Here is a 27,090-nt window from a genome sequence, read left to right as displayed (position 1 = left end):
GGAACACTATGACTGGGACAGTGATGCTCTGTATTCTTGGTGCTTGGGGGGGGCATAGTGAGAGGGCTTCTGGAGTTCTAGCCCCACTGGTGGACCTCCTGATGACACCAAACTATAGAGATTAGTCCCCATTGAGAAAATGGTTGCTTTGGAGGGTGAGCTCTATGGCATTATATCTCACTGAAGTCCTTCAACAAACCTGGAACTCCCCTTAGTGTTGCCAACCTCCAGGCAGCACCTGGAGATCTCCAAGATCAGTTCTCCTGGAGAAAATGGCTACTTTGGGCAGTGGATTTTATGGCATTATACCCTGCTGAAGTCCCTCCCCACCCCAAACCCTGCCCTCCCCAGGCTCTACCCTTCAAATCTATAGGTATTTCCCAACCTAGAGTTGGCAACCCTGTAACTGGCTACGGAACTGCTTTCCAGACCCTTGAAACCCAGAGAACATGGCATAGGAGAAGGTGCTTTTCTACCTTAGCTGCTACTGCATAGCCCCAAATCAACCTAAGTCATGGGGGAAGGAACCATACCTGTTACCATGTGGCTCTCCTCCCATATTATCCACTTGGGGCAGCAAAATGACTTGAGACAGCCCTGTCTTATAGCTAAGCAGAAGGAAATAGGCTAGCCTCCCTCTAATTTTCCCCTTCCCTCCGTCGCCCCACCAGCCATAGCTGGAGTCTCTTTCTAGAGCTCGTTGTATTTCTTCTCACAACGGGCCTTATTCCTAGTGGTCATATAAGCATCTTAATTACAACTATTCCTAAACAGGTTTTCTAAGTTGACCAGGACAATGTTTCTGCTACTTCTTCAAAACAAATACTGAAAAGTAACACAGACACTACCAATTAGTTTGTTCCCCAGTTTCAACAAGGCACAATATCACTCAAACCTCAAGCAGCGAATTCCAAAACAGCTAACAGGTCTCTTTATTTAGATTCAACATAGCAAATGTCAGGTACAGCAGTTAGTCTAGAAAAATACATTAAAAAAAAAAATCTTCTGCAGACCACAGCTCCTGTAACAAAATCTTCTGCAACCTATTTTACAAATCAATCTACATTATTTATGTAAAAAGGAATCCTGAAATTTAGCATTTTCATTATTTCCCAGACATCCATCTATTCAAACATAGGCTTCTGCTATTTATAGATGTTAGAATTTGTAATACATTTTTCTAATGTATCTCCTGTACATATTAAATATCAGTGGCTCTTGCTTGTAGTGCATTAACCATTTAAGCAAGCACACTCAGTATTTCCCCAGTACCATTTGCATTACATTTATTTGCATGCAGATGTAATTAGCATCTAAAAGTGCACAGCGTTTTAGCCCGTTTCTCTGTGAAATCCCAGACATCCATTGGGAGATATTATAATAACTGTTACACATCCACCCATGATTAGAAATGTGTGACTAGATGGTACTCCGAGACTATACAACAATGCATAAGTATAAAAACCAAAAGCTGTTAGGGCTTCAGACTGTATTTACATCTAGTTTTACTACCACAGGTTCAGACCAAGAATTCAGTACAGCATTAAAACCAATCTTTCATTAAGGACTGTTAGATGTAATTTAGTTTTCCAAGTGTAGCCCAAGCAATACCCTGAAAAAAATGAACTCTATTAACCAAAAGCTCTAGTTCGTTTCAGACCATGGTATATCCTCTGTTGGATATGAGTACCAGTTCAGAGTTTTAAATAATACTAGTGAGGCATCCAAGTGAACCAGTTAAGGAATCTGCACAACAAAGTTAAACGGTACAAAAAAAAACCCCCATACCTCAAGCGAGGAATTACACTGGCCACCAATAGCATTTGTTTGTTAAAGCCTGTCAATGAATGCAGAAACTCTGTAGACAGCATCAGGAATGATCTTAAAAGATTCACATGTAAGCACATAATGCAATTATTCACTTAAAATGCCCATGGAGGTTTTTCAAAGTCAGTTGATGGGGTTTATCTTCCCCACGCCGTGGTGAACTGAACAGTAAAAAGCAACGTTAAAAAGCAATTCCAGATTATCCAGACCAAGTTTTGGGTTTAGCTTCCCTTACCATGGAATCCAGTGTGTACATACATACTCGGTCTGCAATTGCAAGTGTACAAACCTTGAAATTTTCACAACATTGAGTGGTAAAGAACTCTTAACAGCGTCCACAAAAAACCCCCAGCTAAAACAAGTCTCACACACACTTCCCTCTCCCACAAAAGTGCAAAGACGTCGAGTCGCTGCTTGGTCTGCAAACACAACACACCGTGTACAAGAGAGATGCAGCTTCTGCCGGAGCCCAGGTGGCCTCCCATTAAAGCCAGTTGCATTCGGAGAAATTCAGCGTCCAAAGACTGAGTTCAGTTCCAGGAGGATCAACTCCACAATCTGATTCTGATACACCGTGTGAACTGCTATGTTACAAGTCTCTTTTTCTGGCTTTAACAGAGTCGGACCAAAGACTATGGCTACGCTTTGATAGGTCATTCGGTTCTTCTCTCCGTTTTCCACAATTCTGAGGACAAAACAAGACAAAAATTGAAGTTTACAACACAAACAATTACCCTCCTTTAGCAGAGGCTCTCTTTACTGGACATATTCACCCCTGACCATACAGTGAATGAAGCATCCCATGTTTACACAGAGCTCCCTGCTTACACTGTAACCTTACAGAGTCACAGTCGCTCATTCCTGAGCCATGTGGCCAAACACACCATCATTCTTCAACACACGTCAAAATCTTCCTCCAACAGTAAACCTTGTAACACCGGCTTTTCCCTGTCAAATTTATACTAAGTAAGAGATGTATAAAATCTAATCTTGTGTTGAGGACTAGGATTGGCTAAACTGTGACAGGATGGCCAAGGTGACCTCCATGGGAAAGCACAATTTTGCCCCGTTTCCTTATTTATTTGTACAAATTACAGAATGAGTCACGTTATGCTTTCATGCACTGCTTACCTTTTGAGGTGTCTGAAGAGCACCTGCATGGTATCTTGGTTTGGCTTTGGCAACTGTTTAATCAGCTCTCGTACAGCAGGAACACGCTGCCTGGGCTCTTGTTCTGGGAAAGGAAGGAAAAGGTAAAACTTCCGCAAACAGTGGAAAACATTATTCTGAAGACATTAGCTAATACATACTACCACCTAGTGGCCAACATTAAGAACATAAGAGACGCCAATGTTGGATCAGGCCAAAGGCCCATCCCGTCCAACACTCTGTGTCACACAGTGGCCAGAAATACCAGGTGCCATCAGGAGGTCCACAAGTGGGGCCAGGACATTAGAAGCTCTCCCACTGTTGACCCCCCCCCCCAGCACCAAGAAGACAGAGCATCACTTGCCCCAGAGCCCCTATCTATACCATGTGGCTAATAGCCACTGACGGACCTCTGCTCCATATGCTTATCTAATTCCCTTTTGAAGCCATCCATGCTTGTAGCCGCCACCACTTCCTGTGGCAGTGAATTCCAAGTGTTAAGCACTCTTTGGGTGGAGAAGTACTTCCTTTTATCCGTTCTAACCCGACCGCTCAGCAATTTCATTGAGTGCCCACGAGTTCTTATATTATGAGAAAGGGAGAAAAGTACCTCTTTCCCATGCATAATCTTATAAACCTTGATCATGTCACCCCTCAGTCATTGTTTCTCCAAGCTAAAGAGCCCTAAGCGCTTTAACCTTTCCTCACAGGGAAAGTGTTCCAACCCTTTTATCATTCGAGTTGCCCTTTTCTGCACTTTTTCAAAACATATAATATCCTTTTTAAGGTGTGGTGACCAGAACTGCATACAGTATTCCAAATGAGGTTGCACCATTGATTTATATAGGGGCATTATGATATTGTCTGATCTGTTTTCAATACCCTTCCTAATAATCCCCAGCATAGCATTGGCCTTTTTTATTGCAGTCACACACTGTCTCGACATTTTCAGTGAGTTATCTACTACAACTCCAAGATCTCTCTCTTGATCAGTCTCTGCCAGTTCATATTGCTATACAACAATGTATTATACCCATAGGGATTGTGGTGTTAAAGTCAACTGTGACAAAAGAATATAATGGCACCATTACCTTGATCACTTCAGAAACTGACTTCCACAGCTTCTGAGCATCCCCAAAGCACTTGAAAACAGAGATATAGCTCCTGAAGTGCTGACAGCAGAGTCAGAGATGTCACGGGCCTTACAAACGGCAAATTCCCTTTTCCTGTCAACAGTGTCTGTGTGGAAACCTTCCTTATCCTTAGGTATAACATGCCCCCATGCTAAGGAAGTTATCAGTGCACCCACAACTGGTGACTGGGTGATGCCTAGAGAATCTTTCCTGAGTGATTTATTTATTCCTGAACAAGATTTATTTAGCTAGGAGCTGATCCCATGTCTCCTCAAAGAACTGAGGGAACAGAAAGGTTATCTCTGAGGAGGGGTGAGTGGAGACGCGTCTTTCTGCACTTTTGGCTCTGAAGATTTGTTTTCGGGCTCTACACAGTATATCTGAAAGAAACAGCCGAGAAGATGACTGATCTTGTCCAATTATTCCTACATGGAAGAACTCTCCTCCTTCCACATCATCTCTGAAATTTCAGGCTTCAGGCTATGAAAATAACCTCCCTCCTTCCCAAAACATGGGCAGCCTTTTGGAGGAGTGCTGTTTCTGGGTAGCTTTAGTGGGCTGAGGAGCTTGGAAGAAAGTATTGCTCCTAATGGCTGAGCACCAGACTGGGAGGCCCAGGAGAAGAGGGCTGCCCAAGAAGATGGGGATGATGAAGAACCACCTCATCATCTCTTTCTCCTCTTGACTGGTTAATGAGGCCCAGAGAGTCACTTGCATTATCTTGTAATCCTAACAATGCTCTTGTAACTTTAATTGTTGTAGATTTTCTGGGCTGTATGGCCGTGGTCTTGGCATTGTAGGACATGAAGTTTCACCAGCAGCTGTGACTGGCATCCTCAGAGGTATAACACAGAAAGATAGAGTACTCTCTGTGTCAATGTGAGAAGAAAAATGGTAGACAGGTAATTTATATCTACTCAGGAAGGTGGGGTAGGGAGAGTTCCCCAGGCTGTAGGAGTTCCCCAGGCTGTGACATGCTAATGGAGGAGCTTTCCTGAGGAGGTTTTTTTGCATATGGATTGGCTGTTGAAATTCTAATCTTATCTGTAGTGCTGTTGTAAGATGTAGAGCATTTTGTGTTTTTCAGGACAGGAAACCATGCCCTATTTATTTTTAAACTCTCTTATTTCCTGTTGAAATTGTGTTTATGTTTATGAATTTCAATGGCTTCCCAGCATCAGTGTCTTGGAATAAGATACTGTGTCCTGTTTGAGTAAGGCTATGTTCAGCCACTGCTGATCTTTCAGGTTGGCCCAGTCTGCGGTGTCTTTCATGTTCTTTTATTCTTGTCTGGATGCTATGCTGTATGGTTTTGATGTAAACCTGTTCACAACTGCAGGGTATGCGGTATACTCCTGCAGAGTATTACCTCCAGAGTATAGACTGGGGGGAGACGCAGAGGCTTGCTTATGGCCATCTGGGAAGTTCATGACAGAGTGATAGGTGAACCAGGGACTTCTCTATCCAAACCCTGGACTATGTTTAGTAAATTGAGACTTAATATCAGATCACTTTTGTTTTGCCTGTCACAAAAACCAATTGTGCCTCTTTAGGTTTTCAGCTAGCACAGCAAAGCAGAATTCACCATTGTATTCTGTTGTAAACGGGCCACTGTTTTGGCCTTGAGTCTATTTGGGTTCTGCCCATAAAACCGACACACTAACTGCTACTTAATACATTTCAGGGCTTTTGACCCCATTGTTTGCAATTTCTCTTTCTTTGGACAGAAGTGTATGCACATGTGTGTATAACATACAACATGCCATCAAAAGCTTACACAATAATAAATTTTCTAGTCTTTAAGGTGTCACAAAACTTGGCTGTTAGTTGCAGAACAGGCTAACATGGCTACCATGCTGGAAATGCTATGCAAGTCATCACCCAAAGGTAAAAAACTTGTGTGGCACAGACTTACTGATTGCATTGACAAAATCATTGAAATGATTGTAAGTGAATAGTGGTTCTGGCAATTCTCTAAAAAACATCTTTAGAGCTCCTGTGATGACATGGATATCTTCCCATTTACTATCATTCAAGTCCAGTTTTTCATCTGAAAGAGAAAGCATGTGATAAAGACAGAAGTCTTAGAGGTCTCAGCTAGATTGTTGAGCTTATTACCATAATTTACTCACAAATGCAACATTCACATAAGGAAGGAGAGAAGGCTATTCTGACAAAATATTAAAATCAATATTAAAAACTTTATCAGATGTGATCCAGTTTCCCCTTAGACCATTCGTAAATGCAGCATCCCTAATTCATCATTCTATGAAGACTTAATGAAATTAGCAGTCAGTGTAGCTCTACTACAAGTACTGTCACTACAACTATTAATTGCTACTGTATGGGAACTTACCATGATTAACTGCAAATCTCAGCTTCTGTATTACTGCAAGATTGCCACTAACTCTGTACAAGCCATCGACATCCAGTCCTAAAACACAGTTCAAATTTGTTCAGTAAGTGGTTTCCTAAAGTTTATTAGGTCTGGCTGTATACATGAGAGGCTGTAATATTTAGAAGGGAAGTCACCACTGAAGTTTCAGCAAAGCAAAAATTATGATGCAATAAAAGCCAAGTGTGAACACCGTGTTACCTTTTTAGCATCTACAGTATGATGATCTATGAGCTCTACCATCTCTTCCTCATTCTTTACCCCCTTGTTACCTTAGACAATGACAATATACACTTAAAGGATATGGTGCTGTTATGCCTGTGATACCTTGCTGTGTTTATAAGTGGGACTACATCAGCAGTACTCACGTCAGTCTGGAACTTATGATTGTGAGTAGAATGCTGCAGCTTTCATTGTTTCCTTTCAAAAGACATCTGACACCCCATACTACACTGAATAAGTGTAAGCTATTCAAATCAGGACAACAGCAAAAGTATTTGGTCAACTAAAAGGAAGGGTTCCTAAGAAGATCAGGGTGCCAAAATGCAACCTTGACTTCAAGCAAGTAGTTCTTTCAAGCAAGCTTTCTTTGTCAGTTTACCTTTCACTGTATTCACATTCAGTCACATTCAATGCATGAGCTATTACAAACAAATAAAAATTATGGCCATAGTGATCCCTGCTCTGATTTTATCCATGTTAGATTACTGTCTTGCATTTATGAGAGGCTGCCTTTGAAAATGGTCCAGAAACTCAGGTGGTCCAAAATGCAGCAGCCAAACTATTGCCAGGGAAAGGATACAGGGATTGTTATCACCCCAGTGCTGAAAAATCTGTAAAGTCTGCCCATTTATTTTCGAGTCTGAGAAGCTGGTTTTGGGAGGCGTTTTTCTTGAGCTCTGCCCTGCAGGGTGGCCACCAGGTTCTGTTTAAAGCCCTTTGGGGGAAAGCTACCTGGAGATTTGGACAGCAGTGTCACCAGCATACCGACGCTCAGCTCTGTTTAAAACTTTCCATCCAGTAGCAGTGATGGTGTACATGTGCTAAACTGAATCAATAATGGGCTGGAGGAGAGTGAACTTTAATCCAGACGTGCTGTGGACTGATGATAAAGCTGATCCTGGTGCTGACGCAGAGATGTTTTAAGATGGGGTTCCACTCTCTCTTAAGACTCAGAATCTCAGTCTGGATGCGCTCCTTTAGGGTCAGGTGTAGTCTGTTGTCAGGAATGCTTTTTTATCAGTGGAGGCTGATATACCTTTCCACAGTGGGATACACTTTAGTGACTGTTACCCACTCTATGCAAGGCTGCCTTAGAAAGTGCTCAAAAAGGAGAGATTCCCCCCCCTCCCCCAAAAAAACACAACTACAAGATTAACAGGGACAGACCAATGCAATCACATTACACTGGTTAAGCATTGGTCTCCAGGGCCAATGACCTTTAAAGCCCTGAACTGTCTGGGACAAGGGTTTCCTTAAGGCTTGCCTTTGCCATTACCAACACAGAAATCACCTGCACATGCTGACCTCCATGTTCTCTTGTCAACAGTGTTGCAGTGGGTGATTATACACACAACAGTGCATTCTCACTGGGGGCACTGAAACCAAGGAACTTCCTGTCCCCTCTTCGCTTTCAGGCCAGTATTGTTTAGAAAGAATTTTCATTGAGGGAAGGGGAGGAATGAATGCAAAAGGGCACTTTTGAACCATCAGGGAGAGAGAGAGTTTAAAAAATATTTTGCTTCAGTTGCCTGGTTAAGACAATGTTTTCCCATCAGTTAACTGGCTGTAAGGAATTCTAGCAGGTTGTTTTACTGGAGGCAGTTTTTTCCTCTTCTGCTGAACCTTGAGATTTGCTTTATTTGCTGGCTGCATTTTATTACTTCATTTTAAACTACTGGTTTCAAATTGTTTATGTCTTACTATTATCTGCTGGTAGGGCAGAAGCAGGGGTATAATTTTAAAAAAATATTATAAAAACAGAGTTATTAGGTGCGGTTGAATTGACTGAAATAAATGGGCTTCAACATGCCCAAGTACATGTCAGATTGTAGCTTAAGGTTGAAACTTCTGAGTAAACTTGCTTAGGATGGTGCTGCAAGGCTTTTTGGCGTTTTTAAGGATTTTCCCCCCTCAGGAATTTAAGCCAGTGTACACAGGCAAAAAACCCACTGCATTTCATGTGCAACCATGAGTGTCTCTCTCATTCAGGGATTCTTTTACTGCACAGTCATAGGGGTGAAACCTGGTACATCCACAGTACTCTAGTTTATGACTGTGCAACGGTCATAAAAATAGGGAATAATTCTATTCTAAGCAATCTAGACAACAGGTTTCCAGCAGTGAGGGTAGGAAATTTGGGTTGAGTCAAAATATTGTTAGGGATTTCATTTCATATAGAACTCATGTTACTTCTGTTGTTTCAGGGGACATTCCTTGAAAGCTTCCATCCATATTTGGAGGATTATGTAGTATCACAGCAAGCTCTAAAACTACCTGAGGAGAAGCTCTGTGGCTTCAAAATGAGCCCAAACGGGACAAAATGGAGGTGTTTTTAGAGTCCCAATACTGATCTAATGGCTAATCCAAAATGGTCCAACTTGGGGAAGCTGAATCTATTTCTCCAACTAACTTCCAAATGATGATTTGGGGAAAAAATTGAGAACTATACCCTTATGCAGGGACTATATAAAATCTGCTTATATTAACATGCTCTATCACTTGAAACAACAAAATTCTAGCAATGTACTTTTAAATAACATTGTCTATCAACAACAAAGACATTATCTTCTACTCACCATGTTCTTCAACATGCTCAATACACAACTTCACAAATTTTGGCACAGTACTATTTTCTCTTTGACACAAGCTGGATAAATTGCAACCAAACACTTGATCTGAAAGGAGAGAAGGGAAAACGGTCACAAAGGAGGGGATAAGTGCCTCAGAACGACACAGAACACATTCAAATTATCCCCAAAGTACTGAACATGGCTGCATTGTGCCTTTATTGAATTCTTCACTTTCTAGCATTATACAGCATCCAATCAGAGCCAAGAGACTAAAAAATACCTAATATTGCCTTACAGCCATGATCAATTCAATAACCTTTCCACTGACGTTTTAGCTCCAAATAATTAGTTACAATAAAGAAGCTAGTGTGAACTACGTACCAGCTGATGGAAAAGACTACCTAATGTAAATAATTTCGAATGCACAGAAATCTAGTTAATAGAAGGGACTTTAAACTGCAGAAAACAAGGAAGGAGAAATTAGCCTGCTCCAGCCCTGGATGGTTTACAGACAGCCGGGGGGGAGGGGGGGCAATTTTTGGAGAGGTAGGATTTCCTAGCTTTTCTCCCTTCATGTGATTCCTTGCAGGCTCTCGGTATATAATTTATTATTAAGCCAAAGTACTGAGACTCCAAATTGCTGTCTCTGGTCAAGTTTCATGTCAGGATGAAAGAAGGAGTGATTACATTGCAACATCCTTTGCACTATCAGCAACAACATTCGCTTCCTATCAAGTTCCCCTCCACTATATCAGGCACATAAATAATCACAAACTAAATGTGATTATGTACCTTCACAACCTAACTGGTTTAAAATGCCACACAGTTTAATACCTTAATTTTTTAAAAAGCTCAAATTATTTTTGGTAACTGTATGAATACATGTTGAAGAGATTCAACATAAATAGACACAAACACTTCAGAAGAAAGACTTTAAAGAATCACTATTTTTATTCATCTACTCTGGAGTAGAAACTACACACTGTGTGACATCATGCAGGACTGTCCCGCTTTCATGCTTGCAAATGTTCATATGTGGCTATAATACTTCCCCAGGTGCTACGCCTGTGGACCCAAGCTTCATGAACAATACCCCACGTTTAACCTTGGAATTAACATCAGCATTTGAGTCACTGCCTGTTGAGATTTATATGCAAAGGACTTATTTACATTTTATACCCATCCAGTAGATCCACACAGGACAGGCCTGACCAGAGAAAAACAGAAGAGGAGGAAGGTGAAATCAGCCCCTGAACTGTATGTAGCTCCTAGTCAGAAAGAAGACTGTTTAGACAGTCTATTGTGGAAGCATAAACAAGAATCATTTAACTCAGAGGTATCGAACTCATTTATTACGAGGGCCAGATCTGACCCACCACATCCTTGCCATTTCCTGAGCAAACATCTGTCTTCTTATGTAATCAGCTTTACTATTTGCAGGAGAGTTATCACAAAATCAAAAGTGCAGTTACCTTTGATGTAACCTTTCTCACGGACAGCTTGTAACGTGGGTCTGCGGGTCAAAAACTTCTTCAGTTTCGTTTTAGTTTTCTTTTGTTCTGAAGAATCAATGCTGCCGGATAATTTTATTGCTGAAAGAAAAAAACAAACTTTAAGCTGACTCTTTTCTCCTGATGTCAACTTGTAGAAGATAGTTTGCTAAATCAGAAGAAGAGATTGGATTTATACCCCGCCCTTCGCTACCCGAAGGAGTCTCAGAGTGTCTTACAATCCCTTTCCCTTGCCCTCCCCACAGCAGACACCCTGTGAGGTAGGTGGGGCTGAGAGAGCTCTGAGAGAACGGCCATTGCGAGAAAAGGTCTGAAAGAACTTATGATTGACCCAAGGTCACACCAGCAGCTGAATGTGGAGGAGTGGGGAATCAAAACCGGTTCTTCCAGATTAGAGTGTGCGCTCCTAACCACTCCACCAAACTGGCTCTCAACCCTTTGAAAGAAAGTTGGTATAGATTGATTATGGCTCTCAACACCAAACTGGCTCTGTACCACAGATCAAATTTGATTTTACGATGTTTCATGCAACTGCCCACTAGCACATTCCCTAGTATTTATGGAAAGATGGAGAAATCTTCAAGAAAGGCTGAATTCAGAACAGCTGCAATGCTAACCTTGACCAAATACACATTTACGAGCTTTACATAAGGCTGTTTACCTTAACATTTATTCTCTTTACATAACTTGATGGCTTTTAAACCACACAGAACTACTTGCTTACGAAGAGTTCTTTGTTCACAAGTGGAATGCAGATGGTTTAGAAAGATACAGCTGCAGTCTTAATCATCTAGGAGGAGACCTGGAAGAAACTGATTCAGTTCCATCTTGCCACTTGCTGAACTAGAAAATATTTTGTCACTATGCTGACTCACCCACACTGGAATGTGGATAAATCTCTAAACACTAAGGAAAAAGGTAAACAGCAGCTTCTAAAGCTCTCTGCCTTCACATATACTTATTTTATGCCAATACAGAAGATACATACGAGTACAAGGTACATCAGACCTTGATGTGAAGACAGGGTTTAAGCTCAAATATCTGAGATATTGAAACAAAACATTTTGATCTTAACATCTAGTTGGCCATGGAGCTTCATATTTGCCATGCATAAGTCTGTGAGCTCAGACTCAGACCTTGCCCTTCGCCTGCAGAGTAAGCAGAGCTCCTGTAAAACCTCTGCAACTACTTCCCTCTGATCACTAGTGCCATCAAGTCACAGCTGACTTGCGGTGACCCCATAGAGTTTTCAAGGCAAGAGAGAAACAGAGGTGGTTTGCCCCTGCCTGCCTCTGCGTAGTGACCCTGGACTTCCATCTAAATACTAACCAGCTTCCAAGATCTGATGCGATTGGGCTAGCTTGGACCATCCAGGTCCCTCTAGCCACCACGGAACTGGAACTCTGCATTTGCCAGGCTTCTCCCAAGTCTCTCTGTTTACAATAGATCCAGTTTAGTGTAGTGGTTAAGTGCGCAGACTCTAATCTGGGAGAACCAGGTTTGATACTTCTTCACCCAAAGAGTGATTAACACTTGGAATTCACTGCCACAGGAAGTGGTGGCGGCTACAAGCATGGACGGCTTCAAAAGGGAATTAGATAAGCATATGGAGCAGAGGTCCATCAGTGGCTATTAGCCACAAGGTATAGATAGGGGCTCTGGGGCAAGTGATGCTCTGTCTTCTTGGTGCTTGGGGGGAGGGGTAAACAGTGGGAGGGCTTCTAGTGTCCTGGCCCCACTGGTGGACCTCCTGATGGCGCCTGGTATTTCTAGCCACTGTGTGATACAGAGTGTTGGACTGGATGGGCCTTTGGCCTGATCCAACATTGGCATCTCTTATGTTCTTATGATTTCCCATTCCCATAAATAAATAAATAAATTCCTCCACTTGCAGCTGCTGGATGACCTTGGGGAAGCCATAGTTCTGTCAGAGTTGTTATCTCAAGGGCAGTTCTCTCTGAGCTCTCTCAGCCCCATCTACATCACAGGGTGTCTCCCATAGGGAGGGGAAGGGAAAGCCACTCTGAGACTCCGAGTGAAGAGCGGGGTATAAATCCAATCTCCTCCTCTAATGCCACTACCACCACCGCTCCATCATAGAGCGATACCGCTGGAGGACTGTGCAACATCTAATTACGGCCCTACCCCTCCCCTTCTGCTATGCAAAGTGTTGGGAGTTTTTTATCCTTGCATCCTGATGGTATTGATTTTAACTGTTTTTATTTATATATATATTATATGCACTCTGTGCCTGTGTAAGCCGCCCTGAGCCCGCTCGCGGGGAGGGCGGGGTATAAATACAATGAAATAAATAAATAAATACATAAATAATGTACCATTTAAAATGTAAGGAGGAAATCTGTTCATTCAATTTTAGCTACTTTTCAATTTTATACTCTTTAAGAGTTATTAGCAAAGCAGACCACTCAATGCTTACCGTGAAGGGTCCTTCTCCTCTGAGGAAAGGAGGACATCTTGGTGGGTGGTTCACACCATCCACTCAGGGAGGCAGCAACAACTTTTCCCCCTCCTTCCTGTCTCTGCTGTGGGAGTCACCTGCCCTTCAGTTTTGGCAACTCCGAAAGCAGTTAAGCTACTCTACATACAACTGCATAGAACAGGTAACATATAACATTAATGAATGACAATTAAGATTAGTTAAGTGTAGAACAGTTAAGACAGGAAGGAATCCTGCAGCTGATTGGTTGACTGACTGACGATGACTTGGGAGGGACAAGCTTTTTCATGCGCTTTTTGGCTCCTGGTCAAGGGTCCGATCTATCGTGGCCACGGCAGCCCTATTAGGGTCATTGCCTGTCCGATCTGAGGATTCTCCTGCTCCTGCCATGAGTGGAGCCTCCAACTCTGCTTCAGAGAGGAAGCCGCCACTGTCCTCCCATTGAATCATGGCTTGAGCAGCCGATGGACGTGTTATGCAAGCCAACAATCTGAATTGGTCGCTGCTCCTTTAAGGAGCTCTGTCTTCACTCTCTTCTTTGCCTGAGCCAGGGAGCCGAGAAAGGAAAGGAGAGGCTGTAGGAAAAAAGATCCAGTAAAGTCAAGGAAAAAGTTAAGAGTTAAGAGTTGATGAAGTAAGTGAAATAAGAAGGAAAACAGAAAACAGAAGTAGGACAGCCTGCTCTCTAACCACTCTCCCTGATGAGGCAGGAAAAGAACTGACTTCCACAGCAAAAACAGGAACAAGGGGGAAAAGTTGTTCCTGCCTCCCTGAGTGGATGGTGGCAATCAACCGCCCAACACAACACAATAGATTAGTCTGCGTGCAATTCTTCTTCATTGTGCAGGGAATACTGAGATCATCACAGTGGTGAGAATTAGCCTCAAGTACAGATGTTTAACTTGGAATTTCAACTTACAGCGAAGCTTTTTGGAGTCTTTATGGTCCTTTTCTTTGTCTTGTTTTTCCACCCCAGGAGAATCTGGCACTTCATCGTCCAACGCTTCATCAGACTCCACTGTCTATTGAAATTGGTTTAAAAGAAAGTTTCATGAGTTCCGCTCATATAAAGTTTTGAAAGCTCCTTTAATTAAGGAAACTCTTGATTTTTAAACAGTAACATTCTTCTGAAATCACTAGAAAGAGGATTTATCACAGCCCTTCCACAGCTCTCTGAAGGTGAGATATCATCATCTTGTAACTGTTTCGGCTTTCTTGGCAATGAAACTATGTCTGTTCTCCTGATCTGATAGTGCACATGAACAGCTTCTGTAAGAAATACGTGTGCTGGAGCCAGATAGCCGACCTCTTCAAGCTCCAGACCAGAGCTTCTCCATTTCTATGACAGCCCTTCAGCTTCTGTTGCTCCCTCCCCTCCCCTTTATGGTCCACCGCCTCAGGGGGTTTACTAAGGGTCTGTGATTGTGCCTGGTCAGGTAATTATGACACTGGGCAGAACTGTCATAGTTACTATTATTAGTGGAAACTTTTATTTAGCACTAAGCGCTCAAAGCATTTCACATACAAAACTTGCAGTGATCTTTACAACCTACCAGCATCATTTAGTAAGATAAATCAGAAATATTTATGATGCAGAAAGGAGGGCTAACTTTTCCCCACCATGCCATTTTCTCAGGGCAATTCCCCACGTTACAGCTGCTATTTATAGAGATACCCTACGGATACCCATATGTTTTCCCTGCAGAGCAAACTGCAACTCCAGGGTGTCAATCTGCATTGGGAAAATGGTGCAAGGGAGAATTAAATGCCCATCATGGAAGACTGCCATTTATCCTGCAATACCCTGATGCCATCCAATTCTCTGCCTGCATCTCATTCAGCATTTGTTACAGCTCTGTCCTACCCTTCCCTAAAGTAACACAGAGCAGAGTTTTAAGACCAGCACAAACCCTTGAGGGCAAGTCACTAGGTGCACCAGAGCAGTGTCCCAAATATTTTGCTGCAGGATACTGATGTTGCTTGCATCAGATCTTGCTGTTTCTTACTTGCAGAGGGGACCAATGAATCAGTCCATCAGAATATATGCAACATTTTCTCATGGGGATATAAACACTGGAAGTGTGGAGGGAAATAAGCATTAACAGGGCTAATTCCTTGACCCGCAGGTACACACTTTCCACAATCTTGGGATCACCAGCAAACCCAGAACTGCATGAAAGAAGCTTGTGATCAGTTGTTAATTGAAATGTGGCGTTCAGAAACCCTGAACAAACCACAGTTCAATCAGTGATGTAAATGTGGCCGAAGTTGTCAGGCTTGTATGCTCTCTCTTCTTCATGTTCATGAGGAGCCAAGACTGAAGACTTCTTAATTTAGTTTTCCCTAGTTTAGCAAGTCTGCGATCTGATCACACTTGTGATATCCAAATTCAGGCATTTAAGCGCCAATCCTGTTAGCTTCTCAAACTGAAGTTATGAATCCCAGTTTACAGGCAAGAAAAAAAACAACACCCAGTTTCTTGAAGTGCCTGAATTCAGACATCCCACAACAAACTGTGATAAGTTCAAGGGCTTCCTAAAGCAGGAAGTCTTCAAACCCCCGACAGAGTGCCAGGGGAGAAAGAAGGGAGAGATGGAGGATGCAAGCCCAAGGACATCACCAATTGTTCTTTATTCGTGTCAGAATATACTAGAAGTCTCCAATCTCTGTGAAGACTGAAAGTGGCAAATTTAAAATTATTATTTATTTTAAAACATTTTTCCTGCCTTTCTACCCAATTAGAGCCCTAAAGGCCCTAAAGGCAGCAAACAGTTCAAAAGGTATTAAAATCAACTTTTAAAAACAATACACATCTAAGACAGCAACTCAAACACAAACAGGAAGGAGGGTCAGTATGGCAATGCCAAGCAAAACAAAAAAAGGCTTCACCCACTGGCAGAAGACAGGCCAGAATTCTATTTTTGGGGTGGCAGAACAGAGAAGGCCCCTTCACAAGTTGCCACCCGTCTAGCCTCAGATAACGGGGGCACCCAAAGCAAGGCTCCTGAAGAGGACTGGGAAGGTCAGGTAGGTTCATACAGGAGTGAGAGGAAATTAAGGCATACTGGTCCCAAGTCATATAAACATCCTTCTTTCTAGTTTCTTCAGCTTTAATTATATTACTAGAAATGAGCCCCCCCCCCCAAGCCATGAACACATGGCCTATTTTCATGCATCTTCCAATACAATTATAGAGTAACATGGGCAGGTTAGCTGGGAAAAGCATAAAATTCCTGTACTGGAGTTGCACGCGAGCACACATATGCGGTCACAGTACGCATATTGGTGGGAAGCCAGCTTTAACGCTGTGCTACAAAGTTATTAGCTATTCATGTAAAACTGAAGAATCCATCTTTGTCAACAGATCTGGGTCTTGACAATTTCATAGCCTTATGCTGAACTGGAAATACATGTTGGCGGAGACTTCTCAGGCAGAAAGCCAGGCAGTTAAGTCCATCTAACACAGTGAACTGACAGCCTTTGGAGACTCTACCCTCTCAGTCAACACTGGAGTTGTCCTTAGATGTTTAGCTGAATCATTCAGCCACATGTAATCTGCACGGGCTACTTTCCAGTGCCAAGTATCAGTTCCAAACTTTGCGTAGAAAGTGCTGGCAGTTTCCCAAAAGAATGCATTTGCAACATGATGCTTGGTCTGAATATGGCATTTTGACATACCGTCAGACTGGTAAAGACACATACATGAAAGCTGCAAGTAATTAACATTAATAACTTGATGTTAATAGAAGTCAACATGCCACCTCAGTTCTTCATACTAAACTGCCCCCTAGGATTGCGGAAAGGGTGCATTTTTCTCAAAACGTCTGTTACACAGGTACAGTTAATGTTAATCAAGCACAGTTGTTCAGTGCTCTGAGCACACAGAATTGTTATGTAGGTCTCTAAGCAAAGAGTTCAAGCAGCTATAAATCAGTCCTGAGCTTTGCTACCTTAACCCGCTTCCTTTTCAAATCTCAGTCAAGATAATGTATTCAAAGTTCAGAGAGGGTCACTGCAATAGTGGAAAGAAACCAAAGACATGTTTCATGCAAGAGATTCTGATCCAGGTTCCTGTCTAATCAGCATTCTGTTTTAAGTCAGGCCACATGCAGGATTTTCACAGCAACAAAGCAGTTCAGGTCTCAATGCAAAGTATGTTGGTAAAACCTTAATTCCTATTTTGCAAAATGGCTACTGCACAACTTCAGTTCATGGAGGGAGGGGTCAGGAACAGCAAACAAAGTTCACAGTAAAAAGTTATATGATTTAAGTACATACCTGGTTATTAATCGTATAATTAATAACTTTAAGCCATTCATTAATAGAAATGTCATTATCAGATTGAATTAATAATTCTGTTCCTTGTCGTGTTTTCAGCTTTAAGAGAAAAGAAACCAGAGCATTAGAATTAAAGTACTTATGAGCAATCCTGAAGAATATACTCTTATTACAGGAAGATTAATGACATTAGAGGTCAATGATTCTAAAATGCATTTTGCCTCCTTATATTTTACAGCAGTAAGTGCAAATCCTAAAAATAGTTTTACTGTACAAATCTTTAGGAAATGTCCAACAGTGCCCCATTCCCCTTAACAGACAAAATAAAGTCAGACAAAAAGAAAGATAAAAGTCACCTCAATCACATTCTTCTTGCTAGATTTCTCCTTCGAAGCCCAGTCAACAACTGCGCCCCTGAGATCAACTGTGAATTCTGGCTTAGACTGGTTCCCAAACTTCTGGGGGGGAAACAAGCAAGCATTAACTCGTTTTTTTAAACTACAGGGATGCCATATTAACCCAGTGGCCACAAGACAGCCCCCAGAAACACAAACTTGGTCTCGACATCTTTATTTTCCTCACCCCTACCTCATTAGGTTTTCTTCCTTTCTTTTTTTGAATGCTACATACTGAATTCTCCTTTAACACCACCCTGCAAATGTTGGATGGGTTGTGAGGGAGAAGACACAAGGCTGTTGTTAGGGAATATCAACAGTCCTCTGTTCCACTAGAAAGGAACATAAAGGAGGAAGTGAACAAATTGGTTGAGGAGGGTACAAAGTAAATATTTATGTGGTAGTGGAAGGGTTTCTGGTACCTCCTAGTGATGAAACGGAGGAGAAACTGAATTCTCCATTCTCTCCCACACACACACCCAACTTCCCCCATTTTTCCAACAGGAAAACAGGAAACTGGAGGGGCTTTATGAAATGTTTTCTTTTCTAATAAGCACAATGTTATTAATACATTCTACTCATTCAGAATGTATAGTAATAGATCAAAATGTTGTGATAATAATAAAAAGTGTATAGATTTTAATGTAAGCCAGTTTACCAAAGGAAAGAATAATTCCAGCATACAGACAAATGCAACAATCCAAGATGTATTTTTTCATCAAAACGTGTGAGAGGAGCAGACGGGGCCTTCTTTACTTGGGGAATGCTTTTTGCCTTTATCTGGTGACTTTGATCGAGCTCTGGGGAAACAGCAGAAGCCAGTGCTGTTTCTTAACTTCCCCACTCTTTTGTCAAAGGAATGCTACAGACCCCACCCACACACTAGGAAACAAGCAGCTTAATTCCCTGTCTTGCTATAGGAGAGGTTGGTACTTTCAGTGATATGACTATTGTTTAAATGGGACTATTTTTGTTTACAATTATATATATACTGCTGAGCAGTTCAATGTTATAGTTTAATTCAATATCCAGTTATGGTAATAGTCCAGTTGTGACTGTAGGAAACTTGGCTGTCCACCTAAAAAAAGTTTGCTGTATACTAAAAAAATGTGTTCTCTTTTCAGCTTTTGTATTTTGTTACTTATCAGATTTTATTTATTTAAAATATTTTAAAGTTGCCTTTACACCCATCTTACGGTCCCCAAGATGATGAACAATAGAAAGATTAAATCAAGCTTAAACACACATTTCCTTCTAAATTTTCTTCCCCCGCACCCAAACATTTATAGAAATTTTATAACCCTACTCCCTCTCAAAATGCTCTCTAGAGTGTCTCAAATTATACATTGCAACAGGAAGATTACGAAAGCATGCTTGAGTGATTCTATGTTGAAATTTAAAGAAAGTGATGCAGCCTCCAGATAGACACAACCTTTCAAACACATAATCCTGTCTATTGTTACAGTAATTAGTCCAAAGGTGGAGCTCTGATAATTTGTATCTTGTTCAGAATATGCAACAAGTGTATAATGCAACAAGTGTATTGCATGGCTAAACAAACAGAAAGAGTGGCCTAAAGAACATTCCAAGTCCAATCGTCTCCTTATTTAGATTGTGTTTATCAGCTCCACCCCATTTTGTGTGGTTACACATGATCCCAAGTGCGTGAGCAATATGAACAGGTGGAACCTCCATCTCCCATCACGAACGCTTTTCTGGTCACTGAACAGGGATTGCATAAAATTTGTGATTAAACTCGGTGCTTCCAACTTTTGTTTAGAGTCAAGAATGACAGTTCTTCTGTTTGAAATTTTACATCTTGTTTGCAAACCTAATTAAATTGTAATGACCAGTTGAGGACCTCGTATATGTTTATACTGAGTAGAATAAAACAGAACATCCTATATGAGGCAAGTTGGTCAGAGTTGAAGACGTCTGCTCTGCTGCCTCTAACTGCCCTTAAGCTCTGCCTGTAGTGTCTGTTCATTATCCACTGTTGAATTTGCTCAGTGATTTCAGGGCATCACTAAAAGGAGAGTGGCCACGACAGCAGCAGAGTCATATGAGTGCAAAGTGTGGTATTTTGCCAGCCCCGTTCCCTGAGTCCTTCAGCTGTTCTGCAGAGACAAAAAGGAGTGCCTTGGGTTCCTCATAATCCCTGTTTGGTAATTTATTGTAATTCAATGGTTCTAAACTGTTTTTACAGCTTTGTAAGACGCTGAACTGCAGACCGGAACGTCGGTAGTTCAGCAGTCTGAGACCTGAGTGCCGCGAGACGAAGTGAGCTCCCATCTCTGGCCCCAGCTTCTGCCAACCTAGCAGTTTGAAAGCAAGAAATTGCAGGTAGATAAATAGGCACCGCTTCGGTAGGAAGGTAACAGCATTCCATGTGCCTCAGCATCTAGTTATGCTGACCACATAACCACAGAAACGTCTCAACAGTGCTGGCTCTTCGGCTTGGAAACGGAGATGAGCACCGCATGCCTAGAGTCGGATTCGCCTGGCTTTCGAGCAAGGGAAACCTTTACCTAAACTCCCTTAGGTGCTAATATCAATAGAAAGGATATATATACTCTAAATAAAACATAAACAAGCCACCTCTGAAGATAAATGTTAGTACTACCAATGCTAGCTAGAACAAGAATGTGAGGAGAGGGCTGTATCTTAGTGATAAAATATGTGATTTGCATGCAGAGGCCTCACATTCAACCCAGGTAACTCCAATGTAAAGGATCAGGTAGTAGTGATGTAGAAGATCTCCGCTGGAGACCCCAGAGAGCAGCTGGCTGTCAGAATAGATTATATTGACCAGGATAAAACTAGTGGTTTGATTCAGTATAAGGCAACTTCAAGTGTTAATAGCTAGGAAAGGGTCACAATCCTTTCCCATCTAAGTACTTGTGCCTCAGCATCTATCGACACTGTTGATACTTCACAGAGTGCTCCCAGTTCCACATTTTTGTTTTGCTGAAACTAGTATAAGGAAGCTTGAGCAAACATGTCTGATGACCTAGGGCTGTTCCAAGGTTCCTCAGTTTCCATGTACATTGTATCAGTGATGCAAGCGGATTAACACAAAAGAGTAATTTCCCCACTAAAATTGTGTGAAATCAGCTTCTTATATGGGGAACAGTGATTGCTTCTGCTCTTTTTCAACCTGGTAATGCCATAGAAATTACCTCTGGTGTACTTACCCAGCTAGTTCCACCTCCCTGAGTCTTGGTAAACAATAGTGATGAACCCTGCAATACAGCCCATGACGACATCCAATTCTTCCTGTGAAGAGGGTAGACATTTATACAGTGTGACACATTTCTCAAGCATTTTAAACGTAACAAAGTATAAAACAAAAGAATTTAAGTGTTACTTGCCGAACTTTTTTCCCATTTTCTGTTATTTTTGTGACATTTAATAATCCATATTTCTCTTGGCCCTGGAGAAGAGAACATTCAGCAAGTCAGTAAAAAAGAAGCTCTCTGGTCTTCTAGTGTGCAGACAGTTTCCTGCAGATATAAAAGGTTGCTAACCGGGTTGCAAAAGGGTAGTCCCAAGTATATGCACTCTGAACTTTATTAAACCGTTTACATCATTGCCTTTTCCCATGGCTCAAGACAGCTTACAAGTCACAGTTAATGCATTATAATTTAAAACAGATCAAATAAAACCACAGATCCCTCCCTCCCCTTCTGTTTATCTCTCAAAGATCTCTCAACATTATTTACTTTAGGTAAGTGTTCAAACCAGCCTTGCCAAAAGTTACTAGCCCACAACATTTTTACTAGTGCATCTGTCTATGCGCCTATGGCCGGTAAGGCAGTGGCGGGGGGGGGGGCGGCTTTTTGTAAACATTTCATACGCCTAGTTGCTACCAGTGACCAGACCGTAGCTACTGCAAGCTCATGTTAAATGTTCCTTGACAAAATTTTGACAATTAGGTTGATTTTCAAGGTTGGAATTGGAAAAATCCTAGGGCTTCTCTCAAAATTGAACCATTATGTTTTACAACAATTTTTAATAATCTTAGCCTACACCTTGGGGAAACTGACAGCATCATACTTGCTTCATCATTACCTTTCAGTATTCCTACATCTGCATTAATAATTTCAAATCTTTATACTGATAAAAGCTTATTTCTGCTTACAGAACCAGTCAACACAGATTGGCAGATCAATTTAAAATGCCAAACAACTGACCATGCCTAGTGCCATTCATCCATTAAGACAGAACTTCATTACATATGTACCAAAAGCCAAGCAATCTGATGTTGAACATACTGAGCACATGAAGCTGCCTTATACTGAATCACTCTCAGTCCATCAAGGTCAGTGTTGTCTACTCAGACTGGCAGAGGCTCTCCAGGGTCTCAGGCAGAAGAGGTCTTTCCCATCACCTCCTACCTGATCCTTTTAACTGGAGATGCCGCCAGGGACCGAACCTGGGACCTTCTGTAAGCCAAGCAGATGCTCTACCACTGAGCCACAGGGACCGAACCTGGGACCTTCTGTAAGCCAAGCAGATGCTCTACCACTGAGCCACAGCCTCTCACAATTGTTAAAACAATTCCAGCCACAAATTTCCACTAAGATTATTTTCCCTGCACATACACACACACAAAAAATGTTTTATGCAACACCCTCCCCTCTGCCAGGTGAGACTAACCATCCAGTTCCAAACATGAGCTTGTTTATCATTCTGGTGCACTGATTAGCATCATTTTATCTGCAGCACTAATTCAGAAGGACAGTTTGCAGGACTGGCCCACATGAAGCAAATTCTATGAACCTCCCTGTTGATGTGTGAACAGTTGGTAGTAATCAGTGTGATCTAGGATAGGATAGGAGAGAGATCCCTGCTATGGACTGCATTAAACGAAGGTAGAGGCAAACTCGCCCTGATAAAGGAAGATTTTGCTTGTCATAGTAAATGTGCCTGCTTTACTGAGAAAACCAAAATATTCTGAGGGCTACATAACCCTACTTCTTCCCTTTTCCACTGACCTATTTGTCCGCAGTGCCCATAAGGAATCTGCCCAGATGACCAAAGCTGGACACATGACTGAAATGAGCACAAGGGTTCAAAATTACAACTGGTTCTCTAGATGCTAGCTGATGTGCTGAGAAAAGCAACTCACATACTTAACATACACAAAAAATAACAGATCTGTCTAAATCTGATGAACTTGTTATATTATAATACAATGTTTATACTGACTGTGGCTTGATGCTTTGGTGAGGAAGGAGAGGATGACTCGCTGTCAGGAAAAGTGATCCTTGAAACAAGTGGAGATGAAGAATCCTACAAAGGGAAAATGCATTGAAATATTGACACCACGGATATCAAACAGAAGCTCAAGATTTATAGAATTTGGACAGAATTACAGAGAAGGCATCCAATACTAAGACATGAGAGAGACAAATACGTCCAAGACTAAACTAGCTCTCATTCCATTGATTATTATAGGCGCTGATTCTGTCTTGTACAAAAGCACTCTACTAATACTGTCTATACATAAATCATGTTTCAAATACTAACTTGGTCCTGATGTGTTGGGAACAAATATGCAGGATTAGGCAAGAGCTGTTCAGAAGAATTAGTAGGCAACTGTAAAAAAAGAACTATTTTAATATAACATTACTTTCTCATAGATTCTGTTGTCAGGATTGGTTTAAAATAATGTATACAATGACTTGTGATTAAAACTTATTTGTATCCTTTACAGATGATAGCCAAGCTTTCTGAAATAAGCATAAATTATGCATTCAGTAATGCTCCCACACCAGCCTACCAACCCCCCCCCCCTGCTCTTTAATGATTAAGGAGGTTGGAAAGAAATCAGAGGCATTTTTCCTGAAGGCACTTGAAGGTTATTTTCCATTAAAAAGCAAAAATGCAATCCCAGCAGAGCTGGCTAACAAAAGTGCTTTGTAACAGTATCCTCCCCCCCCCCCCCACAACTATTTTATCAGATAATTTTAATGCTGATGACGGATTAAGAAACTGTGAAATTGCTACCTACCTTTAGATCCTTACATAGTACCTGTTTTGCTCAAAGCACTTCATATCTATGCCTTTTATTAAACTTGAGCATTTAAAAAAACCACACGATGCAGGCTAATTCCTTTGTTCCTTTCTCCTAAATTCCGACTATTAACCCTCACTCATTAGAAAAGGAAGGTCTAATGAAGTGTCAACCTTCATAGTTTCCAAATGGTCCATAAAGGAAAACTTGATATTTTGGCAAATGAGCAGGGCAATACATACAATTGCTTGTACATACTGACAATAATTGCAATTCAGCAAGAGGCACATGTGCATACCACCTTCTTGATTTCCGCCTCCTAGCAATTCTCAATGAAAGAGATTTCTAAGGCTAAGAGATACTGCAGCCATTAAGACTATTTTGGCATAACATACTCCCTCTCCCCCATCTTGGTACTGAGACCAGCTCTCCTTTGCCAGTCCCATGAGACTCAGAAAACAAGTCTCAGGCCATCTACAGTACAAAGACTGACAGCTAGCAGAGAAGGGTGGAATCAGTCCACATTATGTCATCATGCTCACTGGCGGGAAAATACAGCCTTAACAAAAAAATAAGCACCTCTCCTTTGCCTAACCCCAGACCATTAATCAGGCCTTCTTAGTACTTAATCAAGGTACATTTAGACAGCAAGGAATCCTCTGCATTTGACAAAACCTAGATCCAGATTAGCATTTTCACCTAAGGGTTCTGAGTTCACACTACCGCTGAGAGTTACTGGCTGCTCATACAGAATATCCGTGCTTCAGATTTTTTTTCCCTGGAACCATCACAGCTATAACCACCTGTGCTTCACACTCTTGCTTTATCTCTGGATTTTTTTGGAATTTACTGCACTTTAATGTGGGCATTCCAGTATGTGGAACTGTTCCCATTTCTTATGACTATTTTGTGTGCTAATTGTTTCCTTCAGTAAGTCTCTCTTGGATTTCACTACACTCAGCAGTTCAGTATTTCTTTCAAGTCTGTGCAAGGAGCTTCATCACTTTTTGGCAAAAATCTCAAGACTGCAATCTATGTTGGTCTTTGCCTAGATGTGGCTAATTCCCTTAAATCAGCTATAAGATCTAAGCAAGTAGTTCTTAAGAGTGAGAAGTGGCTGAAAGAAGGTTTTCTTCCTGATGTTGGGACAGAAAAGAGGGTGCAAATGACTCTGCAATCACACATGGTAACATGGTAACAACAATGCCATAAGTGTGTGCTAATTTGCAAAACCAGAGTGATACCAAGATTGGGAGTTTAGCTGTTCTTCAATGTCCATATATACGGAGTTAGTCATTCAAAAGACGTAATAAAATAAAGCCATCTGAAAGAGCCACTGACTGCATTCTATTGAGAAAGTCACCAGTGAACATGATAACAGAATATCATGCTCAGTATCTGCCAGAACTCAGTACGAATAACTGGACTACCTGCAACAATTCCCTGAAGATTTTTTGCATTTCCATATTCCTAGGAAGAAATTGTATATTTTAAGTTTTGACTTAAAGTCTAATTTTCCTACTAATAACTGAATGATACAGTGGACAAACTGTATCCTTTTGGCATACCTTCCTCCCAACTCTCCCAAAATGCTTATTCATTTCATGTAAACAATATTCTGTATTATAACAAATAGCCCCTGAACAGTGAATTTATAGCTCTAGCCACTCTTCCTATTGCACTGGAATCAAAAGGCAAACAGTTATTCCAGTAGTTCCAAAAGCAGAAAGTTATCCACAGTGTGCTAGAAATCCCGCCCACTAAACACTGCTTTGTTTCAAATCAGCATGATGTCCATCACTATGACGGAATACGTTAAACTTTAAAGATTTACAAGGTCTGGGGTCAGAATTTCTGAAGGAACATCTACTCTCATAAAGGCCTGACCTACTGTTCGAGTCATCTTCAAGGGTTCTGGTCCAAATGCCACTACCGCCAGAGGCACAGTGGGCAACTCTGAAAAACCAGGCCTTCCCGTTAATGGCTCCCAATTTCCATTCTCTAGGGAAGTCTGTCTGGCCTTTTCACCTTAATTTTCAAGACATGTCAAGGCAGTTATCTTTCATAGAACTCTGGAGGAAACATAGGGATTGGTGGATTGGATTTGCAGTGTTCATCGAGCCTGATACTGTGGTAGCTCTCAATCTTGCTTGTCTTAAGCAGGTTCTTTACACCACTCCTCTTTCATAAGCTGCCTAGTGGCATATAAAGACTTAAATTTGAAAAAATTACACTGTCCCATAACAGACCCAGGAACTATTCATTCTGTGAGAGAAAGTAAAGTAGCTGACACCAGGGAAATCATTGCTGTACCACCCCCGTTCCATATCCTGAAGATTACCAATGTCTGTCCCAGTTGTGTTCCCAGCTGCAGCTACTTAATTTTCTTCTGCAAGAATGAATAGTTCATGCTGAATGAATGAAAGCAAATACAGCTTATCATGCCGATGTGCATTCTTGTAACTCTGAAGTAAATACATTAGTGTATTTAACAAACAAAGTAACGAATATTCATCAAGGAAGCAAATGTAAATGGGGCAATGATCTTATGGAAATACAATTCAGATTAAATAGCCTATTGGGATCAGCAAGTAAGTAACAATTAGACAACAGTTACTTTATTATATGTGAGCCATCAAATAATTATATGTTCTTTAAGACACTCCTACCTTGTCATTGGTATCTAACACAATCGTACTGTGCCTCCACTTTGTTAATACAATTGGTTCCTGTAGCCGTCGGTCCAGGCTCCTGCTTTTAATGATCTCTCTTTGCTGCTGTGGTGAAGCATTATACTAAAGAAGGAGGGAAAGCCACACACTGTAAATAAAATCAAACCAGTCATGCAAATGACAGCCCCATAACGTAACACAACCCACTAGTAGCTACTTTCATGCCATACATGAAAGTGCAAGGAGAAAACCTGTATCCCCCCCCCCCTTAATATTTTCTCCAAGTAAGCTGACACACATTTGATTAGGGTCCTGGAGTTTTGTTTATAGGCTCCACAGCTGATGCCTCGTTCATGGCAAAAACTATGGCTCCACTGACTTCAGGATTTCCCGAATGACTAAGTAGCATGAGAATGTGTCCTCGTGACATTTGCAATGTGGGGCAAAGGCAATCAAGATCC

At 41.4% G+C, this 27,090-nt stretch overlaps 1 protein-coding gene across 1 annotated transcript in view; it reads right to left on the bottom strand.

Annotated features, from left to right (window-relative positions):
* Nucleotides 1–936: 936 nt before the first annotated feature.
* Nucleotides 937–27,090, bottom strand: part of ARHGAP12 (Rho GTPase activating protein 12) — a 94,710-nt gene continuing 68,556 nt past the window's right edge. Inside the window, 14 exon segments of the mRNA XM_015408109.1 lie at nucleotides 937–2,512; nucleotides 2,959–3,061; nucleotides 6,025–6,159; nucleotides 6,466–6,543; nucleotides 9,303–9,401; nucleotides 10,769–10,888; nucleotides 14,185–14,287; nucleotides 17,544–17,642; nucleotides 17,900–17,998; nucleotides 21,133–21,214; nucleotides 21,310–21,371; nucleotides 23,150–23,233; nucleotides 23,471–23,539; nucleotides 26,627–26,752. Coding sequence (XP_015263595.1) covers nucleotides 2,338–2,512; nucleotides 2,959–3,061; nucleotides 6,025–6,159; nucleotides 6,466–6,543; nucleotides 9,303–9,401; nucleotides 10,769–10,888; nucleotides 14,185–14,287; nucleotides 17,544–17,642; nucleotides 17,900–17,998; nucleotides 21,133–21,214; nucleotides 21,310–21,371; nucleotides 23,150–23,233; nucleotides 23,471–23,539; nucleotides 26,627–26,752 — 1,434 coding nt within the window. The 3' untranslated portion in view covers nucleotides 937–2,337.

This window comes from Gekko japonicus, unplaced genomic scaffold (assembly GCF_001447785.1).
Source record: "Gekko japonicus isolate JY-2015 unplaced genomic scaffold, Gekko_japonicus_V1.1 scaffold87, whole genome shotgun sequence".
Classification (NCBI taxonomy): Eukaryota; Metazoa; Chordata; class Lepidosauria; order Squamata; family Gekkonidae; genus Gekko; species Gekko japonicus.
Note: the sequence above shows the minus strand (reverse complement) of the source record. Positions and strands in the feature narration are given on the sequence as shown.